An 11,386-nucleotide genomic window follows, 5' to 3' on the forward strand; every position below is an offset into this window, starting at 1 on the left:
TCCAGTATTGTGCAAGATATCTTCACTGAAATTTCACCTCAAATCATGAGAGATTATTCTCTTGGCATTCAAATGTGGTGGCAATTCTTTCCAGGTGGAAGAGAGCCTGTTCGGTGTTTCAAACTGCATGTACATTTCTCTATTTTCAATTTCAGAACCAAGAATTTTCAATATTTTTAACGTTCATATTTCTACTTACGATTTTTGTTTAATTCTGTATTGTAATTACTGGTTTAGGGTTTTTAACTTCATGGAATGTGAAAGATTGAAGAAACAAAATCAGGAGCTTTTTCATTTAGGAAGAAGAACTATCACAAAACTTGGCTACTATATGTTGGCTCAGAAGTGCTCTGTTGCCAAATTTACAAATTCAAGACTTTCAATTTTTTCAGGGCATGCAAATAAGGTGTTGTGAAGGGTACAGTAACCAGCCTATGGAAGGATAGCCAACAGGAGTAGGAGAAGATATTTGTGGTACAACTGCAAATAAGTCTTCTCCAATGAAAACTGAGATGTTGGGCAATAGTCCAGAGTGCAGCTCTTCATATTTAACACAATGGATGGTGAAAAGCAGGACTATCATAAATAGGTGAGTGAACACTTTTTATCATCCAGATGGTATTGCATCAACCTCTGTACAAGTCCTTATGCTGTGTGGAGTGCTAATGTTTTACCTATCCTTACTGACATTCACACTGAATTGCACGGACCATAACCTACTGGTTGAACATGTTGGAACTTGCAGTGTGATGAGTCAATGACGTTTGACTTCATCAGAAACTGACAGAACTTCCCTGGTTACCTTTATGTCATAACGATACATGTTTTCTACATTGGTCCAACTCTGTACATGTCTATTAGGACATGCTGAACAGTTTTTTTTCATAACACTTTTTTCCATTCTGCTCATATAAACAAGCAACTTGCACAGCCTATTTTTCATGACATAATTCCTCACAAATTAAAAGTTTCTACATCTCTAAAACACACAAATTTGTTTCTCCGAATATCAAACTTACTTTCACAGTCATTTCTATTATCCTAAATGCATTCTGCATTCTCATGTACAACTTGCAATAATCATGACACAATTGGAACCATGATCCGTTCACTCAAGACAGTCATATTCACACATTGCTTTTGAGCATCTCATATTTTATTTAGGATTTTTATAAGTGTTTTACTGGTCAAATTATATTTTATAAATTTGAAGTTATTTATTGGTTCATGAAACCGGTTTTATGGGGAGGTTTTAGTTGCACGTGTTTATTTTTAGGTGTCCTTCGAAGTTTTTACATTGGCATGAGAAACCAGGTTGATCACCTGGGCATATGCCATCCTACAGTGTAATCTTTTTCAAAATATTGGTAGGCAAGAGCAGAAGAAAGAGTGCAAAATCTGGTGTGGGATTTGGGCATGGCAAGTGTAATCTTACATCACTTCTCAGTTCAAATTCTGTATCAGCAAATGCATCATCAACATAACAATATAGGAAACCCATATTTTTTATGTTAATACTTGGAGATATTTGCTTAAGTGGTAAGTTCTGCAATTTGGTTTTAATGTTTTTCTAATTAAATATTTACCAACTTGCATGCCACTTGATTTTACTGACAAAACAGTAATAAAACATGTTTTTATTAGATAACATTGTAACATTTATTAACTTTTGAAGGATTGTCATGGAATACATCAGTCGAAGGCTCTGATGGTAAAGATAGATACTAAAATGAATGAGGATAATTCTGCGGAAATTTCTAGTATGTAGATGACTATGAAAGAAATTTTATATTACAAGTGATGTAAATTTGTTTCAGTGTTTATGATTAGAGGATATTGCATTTAGTTTTGAGTACTTCTTTTAAGTAACATAAATATTTAAAAATAAAAAAAAAAACATGCAAATGCAATGCATGAGTACAATCACAAAATGTATAGATGGAATTCTCTGACTTTGAAGAGACTTGTGAAAAAAAATAACACTGCAGAATTATTTTCTTGGATAATCAAGGATAACATTTAATTAAAATGAAATTTATAAATTGCTATACTGCTATTCATGTAACTTGTTGGGAGATGAAAGATGTTGAAGAGGCTGGTTGTTCGGTTCTTGAAGTTTGCTAGCTTATTTGCCGTAAGTTAAAATGTAAAAAAATGGGTTAGATGGTCTTTTGACATTTTTGTACCTTTATAGTACTTCCACCTGCTATTTACAAAAACAAAGAAAAAGAAAAAGAAATCTACCATTTGTGATCCTTGAGATTTACATTTTAGATTTACCTTTGTTGTATTTTTTCTATTTTTCATTATGTTTGGCTAATCCCAAAGATGAGGATGAGTGATGATGGAATGAAATTGAAGGGATATTCACAAATAACACCCATACTCAGGCTAGGACTGGAAGCTGGGAACTTCAGTGGTGAGATCGAAAGTCAACCACTTAATGTGCTGGCTGAATACCTTTCTTGCTGCAGTATGAAAATGATCTTACATGTGGTATTTTTTTTCTTTTTAATGTAGGAATATATTACAATGCTGGAAGTGTTGACACTATTTCCTTGGTACTTAGAAAGTGTATACTTTTTTTTCTGGTTACATTTCTTGAGAAACACATGTGAACATCCACAAAAATTGGCACTACAGGTGAAAGCAGCTGGACATGAATTTTGATGCAAATTATTTTGTCATGGCCAGCACTGTTCATGCAAATTCATCATCTTCTGTTTAGCATGCCATGCCAGTGCTGTCTTCAGTAGCTGTGAGGAAATGAGCCTCCAGTGCATCAGTGGAAACCATACTGTCTGTCAACCTTTCTTAACATGTTAGTAAAGTGTGTAATTAGTTGTTTATGCTCTAGAACTGCAAAATATTCTTGTAACGCATTTGCATCTTGGTCATCATCAAAAAGATTTACATTCATATATTCAAGGGATATTGATAGTTGACTAGGCGGTAAGCTTGTGATCATCATTTCCATCATTTTGCGTGATTTTCTGAATGAACCACTGAATACAAAGACTCTCACCCAGAGTCCCTCAAGGCCACTTTCATCTACTGAATTTATATGAAAAGTAAGAAGGTCATTTCTAAGGAAGATAACTTCACTACACTTTGTTTTAGTGGCAACCAAATTCATCAAAAGTTGTCATGTAGTGCCTGACGTTGTTTCTTTTTACCACAATATGGCCATCAAAAGACCAAACACCTATCTTGTGGCTTAACATGTTTATTTTCCTCCTCCTTTCTCTTGCTCTTTCTTGAACTGGTGCACTTTCTTGGTGTTAAAATCAAAGAATTCTTGTAATCGAGCCACCACTGCTCTGGTGATCAAGTCTGTGAGGCAATCCTTATCACTGATAAAATGTCAGGGAAGTGTACCATTTATTTCACCAAGTTCAGACGAAAGCACTCCTTTATGGCAGGAGATGGACTGCCTGCTTAGGCTCTGCTTGCTTCTTTGGATGTGTCATACTAAGTACACAACACTGCATTTCAAATCACATGCACACTGTAATTTCTACAGTTCAAGCATTCTGCATAAGAGTAGGGTACATTTGTACATGGAACTGTTTCTGCTGATATGTTGGTTTCACATCCTACAATGCTATGCATTCCTGCAATTTGTGGCTGCTTCTTCATAGAATATCTTGAGGCAGCATATTTCACCCATCTAGGGTGGATAAAAAGTAGTGGCAACACTGATATAATTTGTACCAGGTTTATTGCCAACACTGGTCAACACTGAAATTCTGGAGCTTCCTCTGTGAATCAAAACTGAGACCACTTGCACCAAAGGCACGATGGTAACCCTCAGGCTACATGGGAGCATTTCATATAAATGGACATTAATATTTTGGCATAAGTATGCACGCTCAATCTGACATTGTGGTGCAGAGGAGATCAGTTGATGCAAACAAGGATTCAGTTTGACTAGCTCGGAATGGTTAGCACAGCATCCTGTGACACCAAGCATCCCGGGTTCCAGCTCTGGCTTGGACATGGGTGCTCTTTGTGAATGTTCCTTCATCAATTTCATCATATCATTACTCATCCTCATTATTGCAATTAACCAGAAGTGGCAGAAAAGTGACACTAAATAACAAAAATGAAATCAAATCAAGTTGGACTAACTGCACTTGAAACCCCACAAGACAACATTGTTTTACCCTGCCTTGCATGCAACAAATGTGGTATTGTAATGTCTTTTATGGCCCAGAAGAATCACCAGCAAAAAGTAACTGTGGAGGCAAAGGGAGAAGGGGGGGTGGGATTTTGTGAACAGTAGTCATGTATGTTATACCCTAATTGTCACATGAAAACTGCACCTTTAGAATTAAGTTAACTACATGGCACATAGTAGGGTGACCAGACATCCTCTTGTATCCGGATGTGTCCTCCTTTTTAGGTGTCTGTCCGGTGTCCAGGTGGATGTTTTTGAAATCGATAAATGTCCTCCTTTTTTGGAAATACCATAGCAAATGTGCTGCATAGAGAATGCTTCCACACATAACGATCATCATATCACTTGGGGCACATTAAGTATTTGAGCAATTCTCACCTAGCATCTGGGAGTTGAACACGATCACTTTCCTGACTGAGTCATTAGTAGGGTGCAAATTTATAGGCACTAAAAACCTCTGAAATAGGCACCAAAATCATGAAAATCGGCACTTAAAAAGGCACCCTAAAATTAGAAAAAGACATTAAAATAGGCAATGAATGTGAACTTATTTCAATTTTCTTCTTACAATGTGCAGACTGTATTAGCGCTTCAGTTTATACATAAAAGTGTGCTAACAATTAAAAACTATGAATTCTCTTTTGATCGAAATTCACATTTGCTGGGAATCGTCAGTTAATTAATTCTTACAAAAAGAGCTTGTGCTAATGACTGTGCGAATTTGAACAAATTATGAAGAAACATTTTGCACCATTGTAACAAAATGAAAAATAAATGTTCCAATTGAGAGGGCCCTTCTGAGGTTTATTTTGCTTCAATAATCTGCCACTTTTGGCTAATCGCGAATATGGGTGAGAGATGATATGATGAAGGGACACTCGCAGAGAACACCCATGCCAAGGCTGGGCTTCAAATCCGGGACCACTGGCATTGTGGCACGGTGTGCTAACCACTCTACCACAAAGGTCAGTCAGTTTCTTTTTGAGTTATACATAGGTGATACAGAAACGTGTAGTGAAAGTTTTGATTATTTAGTAATATTTACTTTCATGAAATAACGAAACGAAAGTGTAATTTCAACAATGATCTTGCAAGAAAATATCCAGAAACAAATATGAGGTAATGTGTAAAGTGGCTGTCACTTTCCCGTGCTGTTGAAAGGGTGCTAGAAATGCTCGTGGCATTAAAATCATATTTCTCTACCCAATCTAAACTACCTAAAATTTTAATTCGGTTTTTTGAAATAAGTTAAAGCAAATCTTAATTGTTACATATTCTTTGTCATTTGCTAAATAACTGATTAGGAGATTGCTTTCGTTGCTTATAGGTAAGAGAAAGATGTTATTGAAAGAGATCACCTGAAAAGTATCTGTGAGCAAAATGTTGGTAAGATTTTTTATATTGCTTGAATTATGAGTAATAGCAAATGTGTTGCAATTTTTTGCAGTGTCCTCTTTTTTATGACTTTGTCCTCCTTTCTCACCATGCTCTGTCCTCTTTTTTGAATGTATGTGTCTGGTCACCCTACACATCAGCCCTCTTAAGACCAGGATCTACCAAGTGGCTCATTGGGTAATTTATGGTCAGCATGTTGAATCCCATTGCTGCTGTTTCATGGATTTCAAGAACGGAACCTATTATTTCTTTTTTCAAGTAGTTCCCCAAATGTCCTCACAATGCTGGGTCAACACCTAAATTTTGAGGGTGTCCACCAGGAATGAAACCCAGGACTGCTTGCACCAAAGGTGACAGTGCTAACCATTTAGTTACCTGGAAACCTGCAAATTTAGGATACCTACCAAATTTTTCTTGTGTGGAATGACCTTGCTGACTTGTGTTACATCCACCTCCTGTCTGTCTTAGTACAACATGCCCTTCACATTCAGATATTAACTCTGTTTTTCCAATAATACCATGGTGTAAGACTGAAGTGATATGTTACATGACATTGAAATAGTATGAGACACTAAGGTGATTCAAAAACAGTTCAAGCATGAAAGTCTGTATGTAGGCATGCCACAAGAACAGAAATATAGATTTAAGGTTATTTCAAGTGCCAGGGAAGAATTCACATTTGGTTTTGGAAAAATAAAGAAAGAAGTCACAGCTTTTCTGTAGATATCTTACACTGTCATAATTTGATTATGAAGCAGTAACATTTTCTGAATTTCTGAAGGAAATATGGTGCAGTTATAATATTTATGTTTTTGTACTGTGTTATAGTTCTAGATCTAATGTATGGAGCCATAAATATAAATATCTATCTATGAGGATCATTTGGAAAGTATCTTCAGTTTGGGTATAAGAGAAACACCAGGACATTGTGAGAGTTTTTATTATGTACAACTGAAAGAGACAACTCTAAGCTATTTTTCTACATAAGCACCATTTCTGTTGAGACACTTATCATATCAGTGAGACACTTATCATATCAGCGAACAAAGTTTACAAACCATGTCAAAGAAATCTGCTGCCTCTGCATTGAGCCATGCAGTAACACTGTCCTTGAACTCACAGCAAATGATGATGTTGTTGGTTCAGATTCACTCTAGCGTGCGGAAGAATGTGGTTAACGGCGTGAATGAAGCACAGTACGAGTCTGGCAGTGCAGTTGTGAGGATTGTTGGGCCAGTTCCCACTCTCATACAGCTGTGCAAAATGGCCGACTGAAAATCCCGCCGACTGTGAAGTGCGTGCAGTGATTTGATTTTTGTGGGCCAAAAAGGTGAAAGTGGCTGAAATTCATCGGGAGATTTGTGCTGTATATGGGGAGAACATCATGAGTGACAGAACTGTTTGGCAATGGTGTCGTGCTTTCAAGGATGGTCGAACTAACATCCACGATGAGGCAATAAGTGGAAGCCCTTCAATTGTGACAAATGAACTAGTCTCCAAGGTGAACTACAAAATTCGTGATAATCTGCGGTTCACAATTACCGAACTGTCAGACGTCTTTCCACAAGCATCCCATATGGTTTTGAACAAAATTGTGACCAAGAGGCTAGGCTATCGCAAGTTTTGTGCCCGTTGGGTGCCTAAACTGTTGCCGGACATCCATATGACCAAGAGGATGGGATCCACCTTCACCTTACTTACGCGTTACCATACAGACGGTGACAAATTTCTTGATCACATCGTCATGGCTAATGAGACGTGGGTGTCTTACATGAATGTAGAAATGAAGAAACAATGAATGGAGTGAGGCCACACCTCTTCACTGCAGAAGCCTGTGAAGTGTAGACAAACATTTTCCACGAAAAAACTCATATCAACTGTGTTTTTGGACAGAAAAGGGATAATGTTGGTGGAGTTCCTGGAATGAGGCACAACAATCAATGCCCAAATGTATTGTGAAACCTTGAACAAATTGTGATGAGCAATTCAAAACAGGCGACGTGGCATGTTGAGTTCTGGCATTGTTCACGTGCACGATAACACTCACCCACATACTGCTGCTCGAACCAAGGACCTTCAACATTTTTAGTGGGAATTGTTTGACCACCCTCCTTACAGCCCAGATTAGGCCCCTAGCGATTATCACCTCTTTCCACAAATGAAGAAGTGGCCAGGGGCACAGTGCTTCAACACCAGGAGCTCAAGGACAGTGTTACTGCATGGCTGAATGCACAGGCGGCAGATTTCTTTGACATGGGTATTGTAAACCTTGTTCACCAATATGATAAGTGTCTCAACAGAAACGGTGCTTATGTAGAAAATTAGCTTAGAGTTGTCTCTTTCCCAAATGGAAGTTACTTTCTGAATGACCCTCGTACATATAGTCATAGCAATATGTTTAAATACCATAACTTGGCAGTTATGTTCAGATTATCTGTATCCATATAGCCTGCCTGCATTACTTTGCTTTTTGAATAATATAGAATCAGGGTTGGACCAGGTGGGCCCAGCCCAGTTTTCCCCACGTGTTTTTTTTTTTTTTTCAGAAAAACCCATCTTGAAAAAAACCCACTCAGAATGTGTTTTTTTTTCAGAAAATGTTGTAAATTATTGCGTTAAATAATTTTGAGATTCTAGAATTGTCAATAGTTTGAGAAAACGTGTAAGGTAAAGGCTTAGCCAAGCTTATAATACTCAATATAATTTATGTGGTACGCGTCACAGTGGTTTTTTTCAGGACATTTTTCTCAAATCATGTTAGCAATAGACTTTTAACAAGAAATAATACGAACATATATCCAAGAAACAAAATATCAAAAGGGTCTAAAATATTTAGATAAAACAATGAACGAACAAAGCTTATAATTTTGAAATGTGTTAGCACTTTAGATATCAGTCACTTCCGTATGTGGACAAGCCACATGGTATCACCTGTGACGATCCTTTTACAATAAATTTTTTCATGTATAAAACATTACAAAGGAGAATTGATTACATTTTATTGAAATGTCATGAAAGTAGTATAAAGTTAACTGTGGTATAATTAAATCAAACACTTTTCAAATGATTCATTTCATTTCTTAAAATTTAGTATGTGTGCAAGTGTTTTGTTTTTTTGATTTCCAATGCCTTGCACTGAGACAGTGACCCATCCAGTTCAGTGCATTGATTGAACGTAATGGGTTGCTTGCCCATGTAGGATAAATGTTATTTGTGGTTAGGAGCTCTATTTCTTTTTTTCTTAAAAATAGGGGGTGTGGGGTACTCAAGTAAATACAATGCATACATATACTTTCACATTTTTACCATTTTTGACATTTTCAAACCTTTTTAGAGACTACAATATCGAGCTTTATGCATAAGACTTTCAGGAGCATTGTGACAATACTTGCACTGTAAATTCACAATAAAATTATTGAAACATAATGCACGATTTAGGAGGAGCATGGGTGGGGTGGATGGGCAAAGAAAGACAAGTTATCTATTTAGTGACCATGATAAAATGTTTCTGCAGCTAGAAAACTTGGCAGACTGCAATGGTATAGCATGTGAGTGAAATTGAATGATGTGTTTCAAGATGGTGAGTGAAAAACTGATTTTCCTCATGTTGCACGCACACTTTATACCATGCTCTACAATGCATTTTCGGAGTATAAGGAACTATAGTGAGTCATTGTAGATACCGTATTCTCGCGTCTATTAGCCGCACGCGTGTATAAGCCGCACCCACTTTTTTGGCCTTAGATTTCAGGAAAATAAAATTTCTCGTGTATAAGCCGCACGATTGACTTTTTTCTTCTTTTTTTGCGTAAGTAGCCAATTTCAAGTAAGTATTTTAAAAGTATTTTAACCTTTATTTTAGCGCAATGATCTACATATTAATACCGTATCTTTCAGTTTGAGTCCTCAAAGCCCTTATTCACTGTCGTTGCTGTTACTCGTTGAAATATTTTCTGCACAAGAGGTATTGTCATCTTCATCACTAACATCATCATCCCACAACATTTCATCCTGGGTACCATCTAGGGCATTGGATATGCCGCACTTCAGAAAACCCTTCACAATTGTCTCCGACTTTACACTTTCCCATGCTGCCAGAATCCATTCACACACTTGGTTGACAGTCGGACGTTTGATCTTTCCTGTTGCTGTAAGCTCGTGGTTTCCTGCACTAATCCAGTCATTATACAGACGCCGGAACGCAGCTTTAAACGAGCGAATTACACAAACGTCTAGGGGCTGCAGTACAGACGTTAGACCCCCAGGAATCACAGCTACATCCGTTTTCAACTGTTGCAATTTTGTCTGTATTCTGTCTGTTAGGTGACCACGAAAGCTGTCCCACACCAGCAAACTCTTTTGCTTCAGCAATGCACCAGACCTTCTATTCCACACTTTGTCTATCCAGTCCAATAGCAGTTCTTCTTCCATCCATCCTTTCTGCTGGGCACGTATGATAATACCCGGCGGAAATGCCTCCTTTGGCACATTCTTACGCTTCAGCACAACATACGGTGGCAGTTTCCTTCCATCCGCGAGAACACCCAACATTACAGTGCATCGTTGTTTCTCTCCACCCGTGGTCTTGATCGATACGGTGTGCGAGCCTCTTGGTGCAACTGTGCTGGACATAGGCATGTCCCAGTAAATAGGTGTTTCGTCCGCGTTGCCGATCTGAGACAAGCTATAATCATTGGACTTTCGCATTCGAATCACGTATTTGTGAAATTTAACAATTTTCTGATCAAAGTCTGCAGGGAAATGTTGCGCAATTGTTGTCCTACGGCGAAGCGATAAACTTTTCCTACGCATAAAATGTGAACACCATCCCGCACTAGCTCGGAAAGCTTGACGACTGATGTCTAACTTTGAAGCTACTTCACGAGCTTGAAAACGTATCATGTCTACGGTTACAGCATAGCCAGCACTTCTTCTCTCATTTACAAAGGCCAAAACTTCTTCTTCTACCTGTGGAAATTTGGCTCCTTTTCCACGAAATGTCTTTCTCTTGCCACTTGTTGCAGCAAGTTGTTCCTTCTGATTTCTCCATCGACGAATGTTAGACTCGTCCACATCATAATATCGCGCTGCAGATCTGTTGCCGTTTCCTTCAGCATATCGTATCGCTTGAAGTTTAAAATGAGCATCGTAGCTGATTCTTCTGGCAGACATCCTCCCTTTGATAGTACCAAGCTTGACCTCAGGCCCACAACCTTCTTTAACAACTTCACTTTACTGAATGGTTTCCAGATCAATACTACAGTAAGGATGATTCGTGTTCAAAGATAAGATATTATCATATTGTTGGAAAAAATATTTAAAGATAAGATATCATATTGTTGCAAAGCCTGCTACAGATGCATTGTTGTTGGATTTGCTGTTAATGAATCCGTTATGTGATAAAGATAACAAATCAACATACGTATTTTAGTATCCTAGCAGTAGCTGCACTTTCTTTCATTCGCGTGTATAAGCCGCACATGCTTTTCTTATCATTCGCGTGTATAAGCCGCACCCCATTTTTTGGTCCACTTTTCGGGGGAAAAAAGTGCGGCTTATAGACGCGAGAATACGGTAATCCGTCAGTCCACAATTTTGCAGTAAAACTTTAAAAATGATATTTCATAGTTTAGGAGAGGAGTGGTGGTAAAATCGTAAACATACATTTTTGCATAAATATAAAGCTTTTGAGTTGCAATTTTTAGAGTTATAAGATAACTTAAAGGATTGTTGTCATATTGGATTTGAGAAAATTTTGTCACCATGTTTAAAGATGGTGGACGCTTTAACATGCCTTGTGAGAGCTTTAAG

The 11,386-nt window shown here is 37.7% G+C and overlaps 1 protein-coding gene across 1 annotated transcript; it reads left to right on the plus strand.

Annotated features, from left to right (window-relative positions):
* Positions 1–6,959: 6,959 nt before the first annotated feature.
* LOC145983672 (histone-lysine N-methyltransferase SETMAR-like) lies at positions 6,960–7,373 on the plus strand. The gene has a single exon (XM_083116730.1). The coding sequence runs from the start codon at positions 6,960–6,962 to the stop codon at positions 7,371–7,373; it is 414 nt and encodes a 137-aa protein (XP_082972856.1).
* The last annotated feature ends 4,013 nt before the right edge of the window (positions 7,374–11,386 follow it).

Source organism: Lepisma saccharinum, chromosome 2 (genome assembly GCF_977018435.1).
Source record: "Lepisma saccharinum chromosome 2, izLepSacc3.1, whole genome shotgun sequence".
Taxonomy (NCBI): Eukaryota; Metazoa; Arthropoda; class Insecta; order Zygentoma; family Lepismatidae; genus Lepisma; species Lepisma saccharinum.